Source organism: Nothobranchius furzeri, chromosome 13 (assembly GCF_043380555.1).
Source record: "Nothobranchius furzeri strain GRZ-AD chromosome 13, NfurGRZ-RIMD1, whole genome shotgun sequence".
In the NCBI taxonomy this organism is placed as follows: Eukaryota; Metazoa; Chordata; class Actinopteri; order Cyprinodontiformes; family Nothobranchiidae; genus Nothobranchius; species Nothobranchius furzeri.
In genome coordinates this window covers 38,179,434-38,202,606 of record NC_091753.1, presented here as the reverse complement: position 1 = coordinate 38,202,606, position 23,173 = coordinate 38,179,434, and the positions used below count along the sequence as shown (strand labels likewise).

The 23,173-nt window shown below is 41.6% G+C and overlaps 4 protein-coding genes across 5 annotated transcripts; all 4 read left to right on the top strand.

Annotated features, from left to right (window-relative positions):
- Positions 1–1,827: 1,827 nt before the first annotated feature.
- On the top strand, positions 1,828–11,368 carry im:7138535 (protein FAM98B). Its single transcript, XM_015951582.3, has 8 exons — positions 1,828–1,984; positions 2,216–2,322; positions 2,993–3,118; positions 4,413–4,666; positions 4,729–4,809; positions 4,893–5,009; positions 10,703–10,849; positions 10,932–11,368. The coding sequence occupies exons 1-8, from the start codon at positions 1,932–1,934 to the stop codon at positions 11,082–11,084; spliced, it is 1,038 nt and encodes a 345-aa protein (XP_015807068.1). The 5' UTR covers positions 1,828–1,931; the 3' UTR covers positions 11,085–11,368.
- A 603-nt stretch (positions 11,369–11,971) lies between these two features.
- LOC107380363 (insertion element IS630 uncharacterized 39 kDa protein-like) lies at positions 11,972–13,077 on the top strand. Its single transcript, XM_015951583.3, has 2 exons — positions 11,972–12,158; positions 12,297–13,077. The coding sequence occupies exons 1-2, from the start codon at positions 12,075–12,077 to the stop codon at positions 12,954–12,956; spliced, it is 744 nt and encodes a 247-aa protein (XP_015807069.2). The 5' UTR covers positions 11,972–12,074; the 3' UTR covers positions 12,957–13,077.
- A 960-nt stretch (positions 13,078–14,037) lies between these two features.
- Positions 14,038–17,011, top strand: chchd2 (coiled-coil-helix-coiled-coil-helix domain containing 2). The gene is made up of 4 exons (XM_015951587.3): positions 14,038–14,228; positions 15,136–15,397; positions 15,606–15,753; positions 16,696–17,011. Exons 1-4 carry the CDS (start codon positions 14,179–14,181, stop codon positions 16,704–16,706), a joined length of 471 nt encoding a protein of 156 aa, XP_015807073.1. The 5' UTR covers positions 14,038–14,178; the 3' UTR covers positions 16,707–17,011.
- Positions 17,012–17,188: 177 nt separating this feature from the next.
- On the top strand, positions 17,189–23,107 carry LOC107380364 (phosphorylase b kinase gamma catalytic chain, skeletal muscle/heart isoform). 2 transcript variants are annotated; one of them, XM_015951586.3, is made up of 10 exons: positions 17,189–17,428; positions 17,859–18,014; positions 19,825–20,003; positions 20,103–20,157; positions 20,227–20,292; positions 20,373–20,536; positions 21,771–21,861; positions 21,927–22,080; positions 22,168–22,293; positions 22,375–23,107. In XM_015951586.3, exons 2-10 carry the CDS (start codon positions 17,932–17,934, stop codon positions 22,639–22,641), a joined length of 1,185 nt encoding a protein of 394 aa, XP_015807072.1. In that variant the 5' UTR covers positions 17,189–17,428; positions 17,859–17,931; the 3' UTR covers positions 22,642–23,107. The 2 variants fall into 2 exon arrangements, with proteins under 2 accessions (XP_015807072.1, XP_015807070.1); XM_015951584.3 differs by having other exon boundaries at positions 21,927–22,089.
- Positions 23,108–23,173: the final 66 nt, after the last annotated feature.

Below are 23,173 nucleotides of genomic sequence, written 5' to 3'. Positions count from 1 at the left end.
CACTCTGTGATGCCTTTACACTAATCTTTCAGAGCTTTTTAAGCATAAAAACCTTTTCTGAACGAATGCGGTGATGCTGACGCTGGAGAATTAGAGTCTCCCCTTTTCTTTGGGGACTTCCATCATCAACAAGGGTTTTTGAATTCTGCAAAGGAGAAATGCCTGCCTGCTTTGTCTAGATGCTCTTCAGAGGTTAAAGGTCATCTTCTGCAAGGTTCCACAGTGCAGGGGGCAGAGTCTAGGGAATAGAATACAAAGCGGCTTGACGCGCAGCAAGGCTTTGTAGTGAGGAAAGCAACCGCTTCTGTACATATGGCAGCAAATGGAAGCACTGTATGTGTCAGAGCTCTGTCCGCTTCGCTGCCATTGTCTCCATTGTTCCTGTTGGCTTTGCAGGCTGCTGGTGTTTGTGATCCCACAGATCACCTGCTGTGAAGTCTGACAGAGCTCAACAGGCAAAGCTAGCAGTGTACTTGAGTTCAAACGTGTGTGAATGTGAGGGTGAATTTGTCCAAATCAGAATCTGAATAAATCAGAATACGGGATTCTCCAGCAATCTTCCAATTTTTCCTCTGTCAAAAGTTGCAGGAGGAAAATGACCTGGAATCGCGCAGATCTCACATTCATAAACTTCAGAGGTACTTTGAAGTCAGACCGTCATCTATTTTCTCATCAGCTGCATCCTTAACACCTGATGCATCAGCCTCTCTCATGTCTCTCCTGATTCTCATGGCAGTTCTCTTGTTCGTTCTTCCTTCCATCTCAGGAACATTGCTAAGCTGAGTCCCATTCTGTCCCGCTCTGAACGTGAGACAGTTATCCACACCTTCATCTCCTCACGCTTAGACTACTGTAACTCTCTTTTCACGTGTATGAGCAGAACCTCCCTGAACCGTCTACAGGTGGTTCAGAATGCCTGTGCTCGGCTTCTGACCAAGTCCTCCAAACACACCCACATCACTCCGCTTCTCCTCCAGCTTCACTGGCTGCCAGTCAACTTCAGGGTTCATTTCAAGATCCTGGTTCTGGTCTATAGGGCCTTACATGGACAAGCACCATCATACATTGGTGATCTTCTTAGTCCCTACACCCCCAGCAGGTCCCTGAGGTCCATTGATCAAAGTCTACTGGTTGTGCAACGCACCAGGCTAAAGACCAAAGGTGACAGATCATTTGCTGCTGTGGCCCCCAGACTCTGGAACTCTCTCCCCCTGAGCCTGAGATCAGTGGACTCAGTGGTCTCCTTTAAAAAGCAGCTGAAAACTCACTTGTTCAAGCTCGCTTTTGTGTGACCTTCATCACCCTCTCCTTTTCTGCTCTCCCTACCTATTCCACCTTCCTCAGGATCCACTGATTTCCCTCTTTCCTATTCACTCTCTCTTTCTTTACACTTTTAATCACAATTGTCTATTTTTGCTCATTTTAAATATATATATATTTTAATCATTTTATAAATAATTTTTTTATATTTGTACGTTTTTTTGTTTTTGTGAAGCGCCTCGTGATTTTTATCTTGAGAGGTGCTATAGAAAAGATCTTTTCTTCTTCTTAAGCCTCAGAAGAGCACACAAGTTGATGCGTCATCATCAGAAAAGAAAGAAGCTGGGAAACCCCTGCCAATGTGGCAAAATGAAAACAATTCTGCAAAGAAGAGTGGAACAAAAGACCTCCAGGGATTGACCACAAACTCCTAATTACAGACAACCAGACTGATCTGAAACAATTATTCAGCTTGTTTGCAGGTAGCCTGCGTGTGCGCACTCTGGCCAACAGGAGGCGACATTCGCCCTGCTGACCTGTGCGTGCGCACTCCGCCCAGCAGGGGGCGACGTGAGCACTGCCCTTTGGACTCTAATAGAAGGAAGCGGACTTTGTAAACACGGTTCAACTTTTAGTCGCTGACGTTCAGAAACAGATGTAAATTTATCGTTATGGTGGCAATGGAGAGAAGCAAGGAGACAGTTTCAGCTATTAAAGCTCTGGGGTGAATAATATCGGATAGTTCAGTGTTTGTGTGTCGCTTGTAAAGCCATGTATAATATGTTGTTTTGGATACTTGTTCATAATTATGTACTTCGAGCTTCTAAGCTAGCTTAATTGTATATATTCTTTGTGCTTGGATGTCCTAAAGTTGAGCAGGGTTTGGTTTCCCAGTCTTTTGTGGACGTGATGCTGGCCAGGTGGCTTTACCTGTTGTGTTCACTTCCTGTTCCAGCTACCCGAGCGGCTCGTGTTTGTCCCGGTGCAGGTGTGACGAGCTCCCCTGTCCGCTGCTCACCTGGCTGTCTGTGGAGCTCAGGACTCTGTGTCCAGAGCTGCAAGGTGAGACACGCCACAGCCTGTCTGTGTGTTACTCTTAGATCTAAACATAAATAAAGGTTTATCTGACTTTAAAATCCAGGCTACCATAACAAGGGATGCAGCTTACCATAATAAATCAGTAGGATGACGAAATGTTTCAAACATCCCTTTGATTTTCTGAACGTAGATCTTTTTTTAGACTTCCTGTCTGGATTCTTGCTGAACTCTAACACTCACCATCAAAGTAACCCTGATAAGTTAGATAAGAGACTCTTCTTTTCATAGTTAGGCTTCTTTTGTTTAACAGCAGTCTGAATGTGCATCTAAGTTAAACGTTTGTTACAAAATCTCCACATTTTTAGTTACTTTGATTGCATCTTTATATATTTGTGCCGTGTTTTGAAATTATAAGCTCATTTTATATTATTAGATTTATTCTAAATGACTCAGTTTAACTCAAGTCTGTTAATTATTAATATTTTTTATTAGATTAAAGCAGAAAAGATTGAACTTTTATCCAAACTATCCAAAATTTTATGTCAAATTTAAGTAGTTTAAGTAGTTTAGATTTGCCTTCTTTCTCTATAATACAATTTTTGCTGAAACATTTCAAACATTCACCAATAAAATTAGATAAAACACAGAAAAATGCATGCCCATGTAAAATTAAATTGTCCTGCCTATTTTTTAGACCCAGATAGAACAACCAATGTCCTGTTGGTGAAAGAACTGCGACATTTACTATCAAGCATGAGCTCTCCCCTTGCTGACATGACATCCGATGTGTTGGAACCATCTGTCCTCAACAATGTAACTGGTGAGAGATAAAATCCTTGTATATGGTGTTTTATTTTAACATTTGCACCTTTTTATTAAGAAAATGTTGCTTAAAGGGACTTTACAGTTTTAAATTTTTATGCTCGCGATTGCCCCCTCAGGCCAAAAGTGTAACGGCAGCTTCAATAGTAGGCTCGTGCACGAGGCGCACATGCTGTACGTGCACACTCCTTAACGAAAATAACAGCTGAGACAGTCAGCTCCGTGTGTGTGTGTGTGTGTGTGTGTGTGTGTGTGTGTGTGTGTGTGTGTGGCCCGGAGGACAGAGGACAGGAGAACACGCAGCTAATTAATTAAATAATTTGGTTCTGTACCTTTCTCTTCAGCACAGCCTACAATGTTTTAAGATGGGTCAGTCCTCCTGCATGCTCTTGAAAAATTGTTCCAAAATGAAAGATGAACCCACATCTTATCTGTGAATTCAATGCCTGCCGTTCGGCGAGTCTCAAATAAAAAATTGGGCATCTTACTGTAAACAAATATACCATTAATGTAAAAAATAAACTCTAAATAAACTATGTTCACATTCAGAATCAAACCCGGGTCTCCTGCATGAAAGTCCGACGTCTTACTAGGCTAGCTAACGGGCCAGTGATGTCATTCGCATCTGTACCATTTAAGAACGGTTCGGAGGGCTATGCCTGAGCGTGAACGCGCATGAAGCAGCCTGCTCGACCCGAGCAGCTCTCTTTTTCTGTGATTTTACAGAAAAATAGGCAATCACAGTAAAAATGCCAGGGCTCATTCTACAGGACCAGGGCATTGCAGGAGAATGTTAGCCTGGCAAGCCAGACTAAATAAATGTATTATTTAGTCTGGCCATGCTCCATTGACGGCTCTCGGTTGTGGGGCGGGTTCTACCGTCGTCTTTCAAATGATCTCCGCATTCCACTGGACAATGAATGTGACATACTCTTGTTTCACTCTGTTGCATCATCCCACCCACCAGGCATATAGAGTGCCCTGATTGGCCCACAAAGCGGATAAAGCTCTGTGATTTGTTCACTAAGCAGATAGAGCACTATGATTGGCCCACCATTATGGACCAATCACAGCTCTTTATGTGTTTGAAACCCCTCTAGAGAGCTGTGATTGGCTAGCCAGAGTCCTGGTAGGAGCTGCGGAGGTTCCAATGGAGCATGCCTAGACCATTCTTTGCAAAGCAAGAATTTGGTCTAGTTCACTAGGCTAGGAGAATGTATGAAGAAGAAATGTATTATTTCTATACATGTTTTGGCTGTCAAACTTCCATAATGGCCCTTTAAATCCTGCAGAGTTTCTTGTGTCAGAGTTGCTAACAGCTCGGATAATGAAGCATAAAGAGTCACATCCTGAAGAGAATTTGAAAGAAGATGATTCCGCAAGAGAGCAGCGACTGGAGGGGGATCGAGGTTTTTCTCAGGAATATGAGGACACTGATGCAGCTGAAGCTAGCAGACCATCAGCAGAGATGCAGGCAGAGTGGATTTTACTGCTCCGTTCACTTGGTTTGGGTGCATCGTCTCAGTTGGATGATGTGAAGAGTGAGGTAAGCCTTATGGAAGATCTGGACCAAGACAATCTCAGAGCATTGAAACTTTTTTATTTCAGGTGAAGCTGAGGATTGATCATCTACCAGGTGGAGAAATGGCTAACCCTCTTCTTAAACCCATCCTCAGCTCAGAGCAGTGGGTACGCCCATAGCAATGTTTTCACTTCAAGAGACATGAAAAAAACTCTGAATATTTGCAACTTTTTTCTTTTATTTTATTCAGAGGGAAGTGAAGAAGATCAATCAGGTTCTGCTAGAGGACTATGGGTGTCGGCGACAGATGATGATCAAGCGCTTCCAGGTCACGCTTCAGTCATTCGCGTGGGGAGAAAAACAAAAGGTTGTCAAGTGAAATGACAGTTACAATGTTCTTATACATTACTGACAGCACTTACTGCAGAGCCATCATGTGGTCTGTTCAGAACACATTACAATGATCACATAAAAACAATTTGCTCCTGGTGAATACATGAGTGTGAACAATTAAAGAGCAAATGGTAGAAACATAATAATCTACAGGGAGTGCAGAATTATTAGGCAAGTTGTATTTTTGAGGAATAATTTTATTATTGAACAACAACCGTGTTCTCAATGAACCCGAACAACTCATTAATATCAAAGCTGAATGTTTTTGGAAGTAGTTTTTAGTTTGTTTTTAGTTTTAGCTATTTTAGGGGGGCATCTGTGTGTGCAGGTGACTATTACTGTGCATAATTATTAGGCAACTTAACAAAAAACAAAGATATACCCATTTCAATTATTTATTTTTTACCAGTGAAACCAATAAAACCCAATATAACATCTCCACATTCCCAAATATACATTTCTGACATTCAAAAACAATACAAAAACTAATCAGCGACCAATATAGCCACCTTTCTTTGCAAGGACACTCAAAAGCCTGCCATCCATGGATTCTGTCAGTGTTTTGATCTGTTCACCATCAACATTGCGTGCAGCAGCAACCACAGCCTCCCAGACACTGTTCAGAGAGGTGTACTGTTTTCCCTCCTTGTGAATCTCACATTTGATGATGGACCACAGGTTCTCCATGGGGTTCAGATCAGGTATCTGCGTTGGTGTAATTGCAAGCCGCCATGTTGGATGGGTCACCAGTCGCCCCCAGTACGTTCATTGGGCTAGAAAAGTCTATAGTAATCCCACATAATGTGTTTTCAATAATACGTCGATTGTTGGAACCGTAGACTGCACAAAAACGGGCCTAGTTCTCACTCGGCGTTCACTCCGATTAGGTTTTGGAGAGAGAGGAACCCATCCAGTATGATGGCGAAGTGGTAATACTCCAGTGCTAAATGTGGCTTCAACCTATTTTGTTTTCGTTTCATCTCATTCCCAACTCTTGTAGCAACTAGCTGTCTGTTTCATAAAGTAGTACATTTGTACTGCTTTCAAAAGTAATATTTCTTCAAAAGTAGACCTGCTTTTTATTCTTATGGCTGTTTGAATGTGGGACTACTTTCTTTCGAGCGTAATGAGAAAGTAGTAAAGCGGCACTCACGCGATTGTTTTAGACCGAGTGGTCGCATTTAGTAAACGGGAAACACAGCTGTGTACTCTGAGTCGGAAAATAGCAGCAATTATGATTTAATTATCTTAGAAACTCATAAATTAGAGAACAAAAACTATTTTTATGGAAACATGTTTGATGTAATATGTCAGGGACAAATTTCTGTTGAAATATATTTAAATCAAAAAATGCTTTTACCAGTTAGTTTCCAAGTCCATTTTGACGTTCCCACGCTTCAGCAGCTCTTCTTTCACCATTTAAATTATTTTCCCAGTTTTGCCTGTTACCTTCAACTCTTGCTGCTGACTCAAAACTGTATGGCTGTGCACCTTCTGTCCATCCATCCATTTTCATCCGCTTATCCGGAGTCGGGTCGTGGGGGCAGTAGCCTAAGGCAAGAGGCCCAGACTTCCCTCTCCCCAGCCACTTGGGCCAGCTCCTCCGGGGGAATCCCAAGGCGTTCCCTGGCCAGGTGAGAGACATAGTCCCTCCAACGTGTCCTGGGTCTACCTTTAGGTCTCCTCCCAGTTGGACATGCCCGGAAAACCTCACCAGGGAGGTGTCAAGGACCAGTCCTGACCAGATGTCTGAGCCACCTCAACTGGCTCCTCTCGATGTGGAGGAGCAGCGGGTCAACTCCGAGCTCCTCCCGAATGACTGAGGTCCTCACCCTATCTCTAAGGGAGAGCCCAGCCACTCTTCGAAGAAAACTCATTTTGGCCGCTTGTATCCGCAATCTCGTTCTTTCGGTCACTACCCAAAGCTCATGATCATGGTTGAGGGAATGAACGTAGATCGACCGGTAAACCGAGAGCTTCGCCTTCTGACTCAGCTCTCTCTTCACCACGACAGACCGGTACAACGCCCGCATCCCTGCAGATGCATCACCAATCCACCTATCGATCTCACGCTCCAGTTTTCCCTCACTCGTGAACAAGACCCCGAGATTAGTGTTGTCAAAAAAATCGATACCCAGATATAAATCGATACTAAAAGTGGTATCTAAATGAGATATTCCATCCCTGTGGTATCGATATTTTGGACTATTATACACAGCCTTCTTCAAGTACACCGACACGCACGACAGCCAGATGCCGTACGTAAACCAGCCTCCACCTCCCAGACAAACAGAAGAAGACGCCGCATGGCTACATAGCAATTTCCCACGCGAGTTGTCTCCGATCCAAGTTTTGTCTGCCAAATAAATAAACAAAAACATAAACAGCGAATTTGGGAGGCGCTTCACAGCCCAACTTAATTAGCATACCAAGTCCGACACGTAGTTGTATATTCACGCTTATGTGCTTAAAGGAAACTCCCGTTATTGCAACCCGGACTTAATTTCTAGCATGCAGTACGTTTGTTTACTCACGCTGACAACTTTGGTGCTACTTGGATTCCCCGGGGTATTTACCGTAGGTCCATCGCCGAATCGCCGTCAGCGTATATCCATATAACGGTGCGGACAGGCACCCATGGTGCAGCCTCGAAATAAGACATTATCTGCACCAAAACATCTTCATGTCGAAAGGTTTTGTTAGGAATCATTAACGTGATTCCCCTGTTCGTTTGGAGCGGGTCTGGTCAGAGATTTCTAGACGTAAACAGACTAGCTGCGGCTAATCTAACCGGCGCTTTTAATGACGTCACTGCCGTGCGCCAGTCTGTTTTTATTAAGATTACCGGTAGATGTACGTTTGTCCTACTGTGGAGAAATTCGTTTTCTCCCTTTATTGACCAACAGAGTTGTTCAAAAGTACAGAACAAAACATATGGCATTACATCTTATGACAAAAATGCATTACATCTTATGACAAAAATGCACCTTAAACAGAGTTTAAGCAGCAAAACATCACTCTGCAAATAGTGTATATATAGTGAGACAATTCATGATTTAAAGTGTTAACTTTCACCAGTTTTTGTATGCACGTTTTAAAAAATGCTGACACTTGAAAGGTTTAAGCACTTAATACACTTAATTCTTAACATTTAATTTTTGTAATATAAATTGAGGAATGTTATTTTTTGAATAAACTTGTTCGATAAATGGGTGTTTTTAAATAGTATCGAAACCGAGTATCGAGTTTTTTTTCCAAGTATCGAATCGAGTTTGAAATTTTAGTATCGTGACAACCCTACCCGAGATACTTAAACTCCTCCACTTGGGGCAGGACCTCATCCCTGACCCGGAGAAGGCATTCTACCCTTTTCCGAATCAAGACCATGGTCTCAGATTTAGAGGAGCTGATTCTCATCCCAGCTGCTTCACACTCGGCTGAGAACCGCTCCAGTGAAAGCTGAAGATCACGTTCTGATGAAGCTAACAGGACCACATCATCTGCAAAAAGCAGAGACCCGATCCTCAGGTCACCAAAACGGATGCCCTCCACACCTTGGCTGTGCCTAGAAATCCTGTCCATAAAGGTTATGAACAGAATCAATGACAAAGGGCAGCCTTGGCGGAGTCCAACTCTCACTGGGAACAAGCCCGACTTACTGCCGGCAATGCGGACCAAGCTCTGACACCGGTCATACAGGGACCTAACAGCCTGTATCAGAGGGCCTGGTACCCCATACTCCCGGAGTACCCCCCACAGGGCCCCCCAAGGGACGCGGTCAAACGCCTTCTCCAAATCCACAAAACACATGTAGACTGGTTGGGCAAATTCCCACGCACCCTCCAGCATCCCCCTAAGGGTATAGAGCTGGTCCAGTGTTCCACGGCCAGGACAAAAACCACATTGCTCCTCCTGAATCTGAGGTTCAACAATCCGACGGACCCTCCTCTCCAGAACCCCTGAATAGATCTTACCTGCACCTTCAGTATGTAACAAAAATTAATATTCATATTCAGAATCTGCTGCTGCAAATTCTTTTTTTTTTTTTTTGAGCAGAGCCAGGAAATTTTTCCATGACTAAGATCACTTCCGGTTTCTAGCAAGACGCGCTGTTTTTAGACGGATGAGCTAGGAGAGCCTAGTTGGAACAGTTATAGCACCTTTTTTCCTCGAATATATTCATTTTATAAATGAAAATGATCTAAAGCAGGGGTGTCAAACTCAAACTCACACGGGGCCGAAATGAAACTCTGGGACGGAGTCGAGGGCCAAACTTAATATTTTTTGAAAAAGTGACGGCAAATTTGCACCTTTTTTTTTATCAGCATGTATGCAATTTTGAACCTTTAAATTTGGAAACAAACTTATTTCTGCATTAACACTGAATGTGGAATAACCAAATTACACACGAGCAAGTCAGTTACAAATAAAACACATCAGTGGTATTCATTACTTGTGGTATATTCAGCATTTTTAAAATCTATTCAAGATTTATGTTTTCTTGTTTATTCATTTTTCTTATTTTTTATTCTCCTTTTTTTCTCCTGTAATAAGTGTCATCACTGCTGTGACGTCTAGCTTTCCCCACTGAGGAACAATAAAGGGATTTTCTATTCTATTCATCTATCTGCAGACTTTCCACTTCCTGTTTACTGTAGGTTAAATCTTTTCTCACGGGCCAACAACAAAATAAAAATATCATTTTATCTTAAATGAAAATGCAACATCTCACCTGTTAACTTTCATGTTTTGGAGCAGAAAAAGAGCAGAAAACCAACATATTTAAAGCTCAGTTTGCTCCACTGGTTTACTGTGATGCTCACCTGTTCCAGCCAGATACCTGCATCATGGGGTTGATCTGAGCTGAGGAGGAGACTCCTGTTGTTTTGTTCATCTTCATCATAATAATGACAACATTAGATGACAACAGCTGCTCACATAGGTTTGTGCTGATGATGTCTGAGCAGCTTGACCACGTTGTTGTGAGTCGGGGAGGAAACACGACAGCAGCCACAGAGCCATGCTGGTTTGAGCGTGTCGCTGCTCGCTGGAGTTATATCAGCTCTGTCTGGACGTTAGTTGGAAAACTTTCTCTTTCAGTCGTGAACACATTACTGAGCGGCTAGAATCTCCGTTTCTGGGCTTCAGCGTCAGAAAACAGCTGAGTGAACTCGGCGCTGAGTGAGAGGAGCGTAGTTTGTCCGAGACAGCGGAGCTGCAGATACCCAACTACCTCTGACTGCCTCTGCGCTGAAAAAACACAAAGGAGGGGGCGCGTCTGCTCCGCGCTGGAACCGCAAAGCATCATGGGAGTTGTAGTCTTTGCAGTAAAATCGGCCAGCGGGCCAGTTTTAATATATTTTTGATATTTATCTCGCGGGCCACATACAAATGCTCCGCGGGCCGCATCTGGCCCGCGGGCCTTGACTCTGACATATGTGATCTAAAGTCTCAACCTGTTACAATATAAGGGCTTCAACCTGTGTTTAATGGGGAAGAAGCGCTTTAAACAACTTGGTAAACCAGAACACATCAGCTCTGTGGAGGTCAATCACTGTGACAGATCTCTGTATTTCTTAAAAAATGTTTATTTGGAGCTTTCATAATGATTGTCGGCAATTCTGTCTGACATATTTGTTCAAAACTGACTGAAATGTACATTAACAGGAGCGCAGTGCTGCTCTGGCCTCAGTGCCTCCTCTTGCATCCCTTGCTGGATCGTCCCAAGTATCTCTGTCTTACCTGCTGGCTGCCAGAGAGGACCAGTCCTTCATTCACCCAATCAAAGCTGGAAAAAGCACCCCGGTCTACAAGGTAAAGTCATACAAGGTGCTCTCTCTCTCTCTCTCTCTCTCTTTTGTTCTTTAATTTTGGTAACACTTTTTACTCATATTAGATGCTGATGGGCAGTGTGCCAGACAGAGGAGGGCGGCCGGGGGAGATTGAGCCTCCAATGCCGGTGTGGGAAAAGAGACGAGCACAAGGAAACAGAGGAGGAAGAGGTGGTGGACATCATCATAAGCATAAGAAGAAGGCAAACAAGGAATAACATGACTGTTTGAAGGCTTTATTATGTAAAATGTATTAATCATTTGTGTGAAAATAAACAGAATGCTGCACGCGACATAATTTACAGTTATGAGTTCATATATAGTTTGTAGTTGTATGTACATATCCGACGGTGTACATTTCCAAAGTACTGTAAAGCTCATCATGGTGCACTGGTCTACAACATGATATTCATAAAATACTTTGTTCTTATTAAAGACATGAGACTTAGATTTTAAGTAATGGCTTTCCATTTTGTTTAAAAATAAATTTATCAAACAGTTATATGGATTTTGTCAACATTTTTCATAAATATTCTGTTGAGCCTTTAAAAATAAACCAATTCAAGTTTAGGGTTTTGGGTTTTTATCAATGTACTTCTGTTGTAATTACTGTGATGTTTGCAACACTAATAGATATTTACCTGACAACATTCATAGTTTTAGGCCAGTACTTGGCTATTTTCAGAGGAATTTTTTGTTGTTGTTGTTGTTGTTGAACCATTTATAATTAATTCAGACAAAATGTTCTTAAACTCAGAGGAACAGACAATGCTGTGTTACAGTTTTTCTCAATTGTTTTCACACATTTTCTGGTACTTGAGACACAATTACCACAACATGTAACCAACCCCCCTAACCAATTTTGCGAAACTACAAGCACAATTCCTGCTTTGCACTCAAATTTCAAATCTAAAACACACTTTTCTCACAACACTACACACAATTCTCTGCTGTTGGCACAGTTTTCATACAGGAACTATCTTGTTCTCACAAGGAACACACAGCTATTCAAATATGCACACAGACTCATCACAAGGGCAAACACCTGTCACACAGTTTTACAATCAGCAAACAGAACTTTAGCATAAAAGGGCAACAGGTGAGCTCTTCTGTGTTGGAGCAATGGATGCCAACTTTGGAAACAGGCAGAGCCAGAGGAGTGAGAGTAAGAGGAGGAGGAAGAGGAAGACCAAGGAACGTAATCTCTGATGAGATCCGAGCCACAGGTCAACAGGGTGCAATTTGAAGGAAACTCAGAAAGAGTCAAAGAATTGCGATATAACTATGTGCAAGTGAGTCCCGCAATTGATGCATACACTCAACACTGTTTACAGTAAATTATACATATTTCAATATTGTAATCATAATGACTGTGCTTCACACTAGTGACCACTCCACGTTTATTTCTGATATTGTCATGTGTGTTTCAGAGAGTCCTTGAGCTAGAGGCAGCTGCAGTGGAGCACCAGTTCATCTTCATTGATGAGGTTGGATTCAATCTCACAAAAAGACGAAAGAGGGGAAGGAATATCATTGGCCAGCGTGCCATTGTTGAAGTCCCTGGCCAACGTGGAGGGAACATCACAATGTGTGCAGCGCTTGGCTACCATGGCATCATCCATCACCATGCTACCCTTGGCCCCTACAACTCCGCCCATCTGATCACATTCCTGGACACCCTACATAACACACTCATTCCACCAGACCAGGTAGATGGTCCAGAACAGCCCAGGTACGTTGTCATTCGGGACAACGCAAGTTTCCACCAGGCTGCTGTGGTTCGTAAATGGCTCACTGGCCACCCACGCTTTTTAGTTGTTTACCTCCCTCCATATTCTCCATTCCTCAATCCCATTGAGGAATTTTTTTCTGCATGGAGACGGAAGGTGTATGACCGACAGCCACAAACCCGTATACCTCTTCTCCAAGCTATGGAGGATGCATGTGGAGATATAGCAGCTGATTCTTTTCATGGCCGGAATCGCCATGCTAGGAGATATTTCCCCCGCTGCTTGGCCAGGGACAACATTGCTTGTGATGTGGATGAGGCGCTGTGGCCAGACCGCAACAGAAGAGAGGATGCAGCATAGATTTATTGTTTTACTGTAACTGTATACAGTAAATTTCTGTTGGATGTAGTTTATGTGTGCAACTTTGTGTTGGTTGGGAATGGGATAAACATTGTGTACAATGTTTTGTGGGAAAAATAAAATAATTTCTACCATGTATTTGTGTGTTCAGAGTGTAAAAACAATATTCTGAAATAACAACACATGCATGTGTTTACTGTCTGTAGTAGGTATAACACTGAACCAAAAAGGCTTTAGTCATTATGATGAATGGAGAGGACGTGTTTTCCATTCATCATAGTGTTTAACATTGAGCACATGAGTGTTCTGCTGGTTCTTATAAATGTCTGTTCACATGATGGTTTGTGTGTGTCATTTGACAACAAAATCACATTTTGAGGAGAAAGTACATTGTTTTGAATGTGTTTAATTTTGCAGGTTAAGTGAGGGGTTTTGCCCATTGTGTGTGGTTATTTTCTGGATTTGTGTGTAGAGTTCTGAAAATATGGGGCATGCTTTCAGAAAATGTGGGTAAACAATTGAGAAAAACTGTAACACAATAAACTTAGCAAATAAGGTATTGGGTCTACCTAAGAATTAATTGGTAAAGAATTCTCATACCTGCTGCTTACTGGTCTTGCCTTGTGGAAATAAAGTATAAAGACAGTTTGGTGGTTTAAAATGTTTGCATGTTTCCCATTTAGTTAATTATTGTTAATGTTATAATACTAGCACATTAATGTTTAAATTACTTTTCTTGACACTAAGAAACCTTTTTTTTTTGTAAAAAAAAATATCTCAATGACTATAATGTAGTTTAGGTTCAGCCTCTGTATATGAGATATATAATGGAGTTTTTATAAGCCATACATTTCTCTTACGCAATTGCTTATTTATTTATTTATTTATTTAATTTAACAATGTGCAAGTGTACATCAAATTACAAATTAAGTATACAATACAGTTGAATTAATTTATGTAAACATTCAGCCAGGGGGGTTAATTAAACAAATATATGCAAAGATCCACAAACGTCAATCGTTTAGTGAGCCTTTTTGTTAGTGTGAACTTTTACACAATTGTTTGTGTTGAACCGGAAGTCAGTCGGAAGACAAATGATGTAACACGTAGAAAGTTCCGGATTATTCAAAGGTCGAAATAAAACTGCGAGCGTGAGGCTTAGTGGATCAGTGTTGTGGCTGTTTTAATAAATTAATCATCTAAGTCTACCTTATAGTTTAAAATGCCCAGAGGAAGCAGAAGCAGGACTTCTAGGATGGCCCCTCCAGCCAGGTAGTAAAATATAATTTATTTAAAGTTGTAGAAACGTTGTGAATTAGCTATGTGAGCTAACAGAAATGCTAACGTCCAAGTGTCGTGTCAGGCTGAGACTGCTAGAAACTCAAATGTAATTTGGTGCTTTAAATAACATAATGATGGCATCTAGACTAGTTTTTACCGTTCTACATGTTAAGATAATGTTTTATTAAATGTCTTCGACCAAAGTAATGAAGGTCACATGTGATTTTGATGTCATTGTTGCTAAAAGGTTGAGTTTTTGAACCTTTCAAAACAGAAAATTGCGCAAAATTAAAACTAGTGAAAACATCTTATTATACCAAGCTCTAAGTATGTCGTACTTTAATACACTTTATTTGAGATGTGTTTCTACAGTGTTTAGAATATTTAATTTTCTCATTCTCTATAAATAGTAAAAGTAAATTACCTAAAACTTAAGTAGTTATCTCAGTCAGTCACTATCTCTAACTTATTTTTCCACCTTAGTTAAATTAATTATAATTTTGCCTTGTTACCCACATTTTGCTGGTTTTTGGTGGAAACAGGTTGTGGGCCTTTAGTTTTTACTCAAATAAAATGAAAACCTGCAGAACCCTGTTGTGCAACTTAAGAGCAGGTCTGTGTTCGATGACCCTAAATAACCCCAAGCCAGACTATTTAAACACTCCTAATTATTTAAGCTCTTATTCGCGTTCACAGTGTACTGTGATGGAGTCAGAATCTGCAATCACAACCTTTTATTTGATTAAACAGCTGGACATTTAAGGCCCATGTGGATTTCTGTGCAGTATTGAACACATTTTTGCCGTTAAAATTTAAGAGTAATGCAAATCCTAACTAGCTCGAGAAGAAAGATAGTATTTGCTTTGACATTTAAGTGGAACTTTTCTCTTTACAATAGGGCACCACCATCTCCTCCACCTATGGCCCGTGCTGCACCTCCACCTGCTTCATCCCATGCTCCAGTTCCAATGCAGGCCCCTCCGTCTGCCTTAGGAGCACCGGCTGCTGCACCCAGACAGCCAGGTTTGCTAGCACAGATGGCCACAACTGCTGCTGGTGTAGCAGTGGGCTCCGCAGTAGGACACACCCTCGGCCATGCCATGACTGGAGCCTTCAGTGGAGGAAACTCTGAGCCTGCCAAGCCTGATGTCACGTACCAGGTATACTGAGGTGTAGCTGACCATTAGACTGGAATAGAATCAGATCAGAGTGTGACAGGCCAAACAGTTAGGACATAGCTTCAAATAGTGTTGGTTATAGACAAAACATAGAATACTTGCTTTTTCTTGAAGATATTTAGATGTTTTATTTTTGTACATTATGAAAATATTTTAAATGTAAACATGAAGTTACCTGCCTGTCTGTCAGGAGCCGTATCAGCAGCAGCCTCAGCAGCTGCAGCAGCAGGCCTGCTCCTATGAAATGAAGCAGTTCCTTGAATGTGCCCAGAACCAGAGTGACCTGAAACTCTGTGAGGGATTCAGCGAGGTGCTCAAACAGTGCAGGTTTGCTAATGGTGAGTGTTTATATATATATTTAAAAAAAAAAACATATTTGACCTTTTCATATTTCTATCGTTAAGATTATTTTTGTTCCGTCTTCATCTTCTTGTTGCTGCCATTTCTATTGTGCTGTCAAATCACTTAAACACTTTGTAATTCACACTTCAAAGACCACTGGCTCATGCGATTGAACTGTTTTGTGCTCGGTTGTCTCCTCTGTCCTCTGTCCTGTGCTCTAGAAATCATCCTTAGCTGAAGATTTTACAGAATCGTATTTTATAAATGTGCTTTTAAAGGAAAGAGCTCTAAAAAAATGTCATGCTGTTGTTTCAGTTTTAATAAATCTTTTTGACATCTGAGATGTTAACGAGCATAACAAGTGAATTAGTCATTAACTGAATTAAAGTTAAATTTGATTGTTCATCCGTCAGAAATTGTCAATATTCTAATATTGATTTGTTTTTTTTTAAAATGAGGCTGCAAATTAATTGTTCTTCAGCCAATCGCCATAACGGCATGGACAGGGTTTGCTGTCCGCAGATTGGGACAAAGGCATGACTTTGCACTATTCTGGTGACGTGTTGCAGTACTTAATGTGACCAGGAGGAGGAGTAGTGTGCTTCTTTTTTTCTGTTACTCGTGGTATTCAATTCTGGGCCTAGATGGTCGATATCCAGCACATTTTAGTTTTAGCCCTGCATCAACACACCTGATTTCAATCAGCAGGTGATTAACTGACTTCTGCAGAGCCTGATGAGCTGCTGCACAGGTGATTCAACCACTGAATCAAGTGCGTTGGAGCAGAGAAACCTCTAAAACGAACTGGCCCTCCAGGCCTGGAATTGAATACCTCTACAATAAACTCAGTTTTTATATTCTCTTATTTCAGTAGCACAGCTATTTGTTCTTAAGGAAAAGAAAAAGTTTGTCTTATTGGACCTTTTTTTCCTCCAAAGGTCTACCTTGAGACGGAGACACTACTGCAGCATCAGTATCACTCCTCATCACATCGTTACTATCTGGGATCAGTCAATAAACATAATTTCTCTTATGATCATCAGCATTTATTTGTTAGGATTCTGCTGCAGTTTGTAACCATAGTCTTTATAAATACTGTTTATATATTTTGCTGTGTCATGTTTTCAGTTAATTCTAAATTTGACCATCCTTCTCATCAGCATAAATGTACCAAAAGCAAAATACTTAGTTTTAATCTTCTGGTTCAACATTTGCTTGTAACAAGAAGACAACTAATAAAGAACTTGGATCAGATTAACTCTGTGGTTTATTTCACTCCCACTGAAGGCAGAACACATTGAAGCATTTCTATTTTTATCTACGAGGTCTTTAAGAGCCACAAAGCGGGACAGCAGAGGATCCCAGCACCTGTTGTGTCACTCGAGTCTGAATGAACGTGTGAATAAAAGCATTGCGGCGAGAGAAGGAGCTGCTGGCGGTTATTCTGTGGATCTGGGTTTTACGTGTTGCTGGAGAGCTCCTTCGGAAGCACTCATTTATTTTTGTCAGCTGACATTAAAGCTCACCTCTCTCAACATGGCACCAGAGCTCCCAGAGACGGGACAGAACTGGGCTCTGACTGGAGCTGCCGGCTGGTGATTTTCTCATTTAGTGAGCAGAGAGGTCAGATTAACGATAGTCTGTTTATGGTACCAGACACTGACGCAGACGGTGAGTCAGCAGGTTTTTTCTTCTTTTTGTGTGAGAAAAATAACAAAGGTGGCTGAGTCATAGGTTTAAAACGGGCTTTAATTCAAGTGAATTGTTTGCATGTTCATTACTGAATGGGGTTTTAAAGCAGTCAATTGTTCCAGATTATGAGAAATAGACACGATCGTAGCATATTTAATCTAGTCATTTATGTGTCTGAATCATTTGACACTTTTAACTGTATGTGCAGCTGTGCATGTTTGTGAATAACATTGAGCCCATGTTTAATTAAATTTGGTACATCAACAAAATAATCCTGTGATGGATAAACACATCTATCATTTTTAAATGTGTGTTTCCAGACAATGATCGTTCATGCACAATGTTTACATAATCCAAGCAGTGACTTAAAAAAATCCCATTGGTGTTGTTACTGATCTGACGTGGTCAGACATCATTTCCTGCAGCGTGCTGTGAGCTGTCAGAGGGAGTCGGTTGTGTAGCTTTGGTGGTGAACCAGCATCATGACCAAAGAGGAGGAGATCCCAGACTGGGTGGGAGCAAAGGAGTTCTACGATAAGTATGAGCCCAAAGAGATCCTGGGCAGGTAGGTTTGTAAAGAACACGCAACCCGTTATTATAGAGAGAAACCAAAAAAGTTAGATAGTTATGTGAGTTTTAGTTTTCTTTCTTTAGACCAGGAGTGTCCAAACATAAATTCAAGGGCCAAAATCCCACATAATTAAGTAATTGCATTAAAATGCAATAATTTATTGAAAAGAACAGTAATTTGTTGTTTTTTTTAGAAAAATGCGTGTAAAACTTGTTTTCATTTATTTATTTGTAAAGCCCACACTGCCGCCAATCAAGGCTGCCCAAAGTGCCGAACACCAACAATGCATATAAAATCATAACTGAACGTGAAATAATAAGAGTTTACAGTGAATAAAGAGATCTGAGCTTGTGCAATGACTAAAAAGACAGGTAGACCTAAAAACACCTAAAACACATAGCACACATGTAAACCACAAACAAACAGGACATATTGTGACAGGGAGACAAATAGGACAGATGACCCTGCTGCATCTAGATAGAAGGCCAAAACCGTCTTCGGCTAAGAACTCATTCCAGAACTAAGAGCTTGTTCCACAGTTTAGGCGCCAAAACCGAGGACGCTCTTTCTCCTCGTGACGTGTGTTTAGACCTTGGAACAACCAACAAGTCTTTGTCAGATGAGCAGAGGAAACGTATCGTTTTAATAGCTCTGCAATGTAAGGTGGGGCAGTCCCCATAAGAGCATGGAAGACAGTGACCAGAACCCTAACTGCTACCCGATGTTTTACAGGAAGCCACTGCAGGTCATCCAGGATCGGGGATATGTAGTCCCACTTTCTTAGCCCGTAAACGAATCTGGCTGCAGCCTTTTGCACCATCTGCAGCTTATTGGTTGCAGACTGTGCTAGACCTGCGTAGAGGGAGTTACAATAATCGAGTCGAGAAAGAACAAAAGAGCACGTTACAATCTACACGTCTCTTTTCAAGAGCCTCGACTTATTTCTTGACAGCTGACGAAGTAAAAAAATAAACAAGATCTGATAACTGCGTTCATCTGTGAGTCAAACGACAAGGAGTCTAATTTCACCCCCAATTCAGCAATCGCATTTTTTCTTAGTAGATGAGGGACATAAAAAGGTCTCAAATGTTTGTCTTAATTAAATTTATAGTCTGGTTGATGGTGTTTTTTTTAAGTTTTCTTTGGTCCTAAAAATATTTTTTTTTGTCTTATCGCCTACAAGAAAAACGAATTGGGTCACTCTTCAAAGTGAACATCAAATTGTTAGGAAGTTTTTCTATCTGCATCCTGCTGGAAATGCCATATAGAATAACTCCGACGGCCACAAGTAGCCCCCAAGCCACACTTTGGACATGCCTGCTTCAGACCAATAACAGTCTTTTAGTCAAATTCACGATGTAAAGGATCTAAACTTGTATAAATCCCCCTTTTCTAATTTTTTAGTGTAATCTAGCTTTCCAGCATCATGCTGCTCAGCTTCTACTTCAGCTAGAACACCCACCAGTCTTAGACGGGTTTCCTTGAAGTTTCCCAGAAGTCTTTGGGAAAATTGAGAAAGGTCGGAGACCGCTCATTGTCATTCCCGACCCGTTGTGGCTTCAGTGTGCTGGAGGGTTGTGCACAAAGGTTTTAATGCAGAGAGGCTCTCAGGAACGGAAGCTGTTCTGATTCTTGGCATAATGTGTCTGCTCTCCTCACATGCAGGTCATGAGGTCACAGGAAGTGAGGCGTTTCACGCTTACATCACATCCACAACCTCTATATCTAACACCCCAGACTCTTAGAATGAAACACAGATGGCATGCAGACCAAAAGGATGATCTTGATTTCTTTGCTTTGTCAGAGGAGTGAGCAGCGTGGTGCGCCGCTGCGTCAACAAGCGCACGTCCCAGGAATATGCAGTAAAAATCATCGATATCACCTCCTCTGACAAGATGACCCCCCAGGAGATCGAAGAGATCAGGGAGGCCACAGTAAAGGAGATTGACATCCTTAAGAAAGTCTGTGGACAGGAAAACATAAGTAAGAATTAAAAGTCTCCAACATCCAGTTCTTATTAGTTTTATTGGAAAAATGTCAAATGTTGATTATTGAGTTAGCTGAGTGACCTTTCACCTCCAGTACAGCTTAAAGACTGCTACGAGTCCAAAGCCTTCTTCTTCCTGGTTTTTGACCTGTAAGTCCTCCAAGTCTACTGGCTCAGCCTAATGGGAGCTCCTCAGAAATGTAACTTTCTTCTCCCCAGGATGAAGAAGGGAGAGCTTTTTGACTACCTCACAGAGAAAGTTACTCTTACTGAGAAGGAAACCAGGTTAGTGAGCTGCTCTACTCAGTCAGCATAGTTTAAAAAAATAAATAAAATCTGGGAGTTTGGTGCATGTTGTGTTTTAGGAAGATCATGCGTGCTTTGCTGAAGGTGGTCGAGTACCTTCATGCCCAGAACATTGTCCATCGGGACCTGAAGCCTGAAAACATCCTTTTGGATGACAACATGAACATCAAGCTGACGGATTTTGGTTTTGCTGTTCAACTCCAGCCAGGACAAACGCTTAAAGGTGAGGTAAATGATCCAGTAGCGAGAGCTTTAGTGCCCCCTGAAGTCACTTGATTTTCAGGCATCCTCCATGTGTAAACGCCCTGTCTGAACCCAGTGGTGCCCGTAGAAAATTGTTATGGGGGGGCCAGAGAAAACTTTGGGGTGGCACCCCAAACTGGTCCTTGTGGTACTCTGGGAGTTTGCTTCGATAAACAGGTGAGCAGCAGCGACTTAATTACATGAATAAAAATCTGATCATTTATCTATTCATTAATTATGTGTATTTTATTGGGTTGGGTTTATGATTTATGAAAAATCACAGGTCTTCCATTGGGGGGGGGGGGGGGGGAATTTTCTAGGGGTGTCTGTACCACCTAATGCGAGCTTGTCAGAGCACCAACTGTTGGTGGAGAATCTGGATCTGGTTGCAGAACATGCTTCCTGCTATGAAGAGTACAGGACGCTCTGATCTATTTGCTGCAGCCACAGATGTTCACACTGAACTGACCTTTTTTTAAATAGACTTCTCAGAAAGCTTAAGATCATTAGCAGTAGTGGTAAGTCATGTTTCTGTTGAACTGTATCTCATCTGAGGGTCAATTTTATTCCATATGCATTGTATTAAGATGAAAAACGTACCCCTTTAATATGAACATATGTGGCTTCAAACTAAAATATATTGGTCTAAAAAGGTGCAGGGAAGTGCGCAGAAGGCAGAACAGTCTGTTCATTCAGAAGGACTAAAATGTTTTACAAGCAACACAAAAATACTTCCTCTGGAGAAAAGTCTTCTTGTTTGATCCAGAAAAAGACCCCATCAAGGCTTTTTGCTAAATAAAATCAGTTCTAAGATGAAGTCTAAAACTTCAACATTTTGGAAAATTATCCTACATATAAGAGCCTATTTCAACAGGACCAGGGCAAAGAGGTGGGTAAAGGGGGGACCCTGGGCACCAAGCACACAATCATGGTCTTTGGCAAACCCGGCAATATGTCATTTAAATGAATAAAACTAATGTAAGATAACACACTAAAGTGTCTTAGCTACTCATTTGTTTTACTTGGAAAATGTGTTTTTTGAGAACTTTTGTCAATATTACAGCTATGCTGTGAATACATTTTTTCTAATCTAACGTTCTTATTCGACACGTAAAATCTGTTTTTATTTCCCATAACTTGCAAATGTACATTTGTATTGTAACAGAAAGAGACCGACCCGGGCTCATCAGTGATTTAATGTGTCTTTGATGCAGAGGTGTTCGGGACTCCTGGTTACCTCGCTCCTGAGATCATCGAGTGCTCCATGGATGCAGGACACCTGGGATATGGCACAGCTGTTGACATGTAAGTACTCTGATTCAAATGTGCCATCAGACGCCTTAAATGTGACTGTCGTCCATGTTTTGCAGATGGAGTGCAGGAGTTATCATGTACACACTGCTCGCAGGCTCGCCACCCTTCTGGCACAGAAAACAGATGCTGATGCTGCGCATGGTCCTAGCAGGGAAATATGACTTCTCATCTCCAGAGTGGGAGGACTGCTCGGACACGGCCAAAGATCTGGTCAAAGCTGTAAAATCTCGCACATAAATCTAAACCTGCAGTTAAAAGTTCCACTAAAAAAATGAAAAAATACATGTTTTTGTTCAGATCTCTCGGATGTTGGTGGTGAATCCCCAGCACCGTTTCACGGCTACGGATGCTCTAAATCACTCGTTCTTCTCTCAGTATGTGTTGAACGAGGTGCGACAGTTCAGCCCATACCGGAGGTTCAAGGTGAGGCTGGAAGGATTCTACTAATTTCAAATGTGAACAATCACAACTCAGTGAAAGCCATATGATGCCTTTCTCCTCAAGGTTATCTGCATGACCGTTCTAGCCACCATGCGTATCTACTGCAACTACCGCCGTGCCAAACCGGTGACCACGGAGGTGATAAAGAGCGACCCATATGCCGTCAAGCCCATCCGCAAACTCATAGACGCCTGCGCCTTCAGGATCTATGGCCACTGGGTCAAGAAGGGTCTAACCCAGAACAGAGCTGCACTTTTTGAGAACTCTCCAAAAGCCATCCTGCTGTCACTTGCCACCGAGGCAGAAGAGCAGGCGCAGCAGAGCTGGTAGTCAACCTGGAGAACTTGGGACTTGCTTCCACTCTTAATATTTTGGGAAAATCTGAACTGATAAATGAAAACTTACATTTTTCCTTTTCTTTCTAAACTTTTGGAAAGGTGCATTAATGAGATTTCTCAGAAAAGCTGCCAGGTGCTTTAAATCTGGAAAATGAGACATTTTAAAAGTGAATGAAGCTTCAGAGACAGCCTGATCTCCACTCTGCTGTTGCACCCCTTAAGCCATGAATATGTGCAAATTTTACCAATGAAGTGATGTCATCATTACCCCCCAAAAATGTCTATCTAAACTTTATCACAGAGTTCAGCATTTGGACACAAGTTCTGAATATTAAACAGTAACTGCATATTTGAAACGACTCACTGTAACACACACCGGTGACAGCTCCAGTGAGTCTTCAGCACTTTAGTTTGTATGCTTTGAATATATTTATTAAAAGTTTCACTCATTCAAAACACAAGATGTTTATGATGCATCTGATTTTAAAGGCTTTCAACTAAAAATGAATATTCCAAACACATGA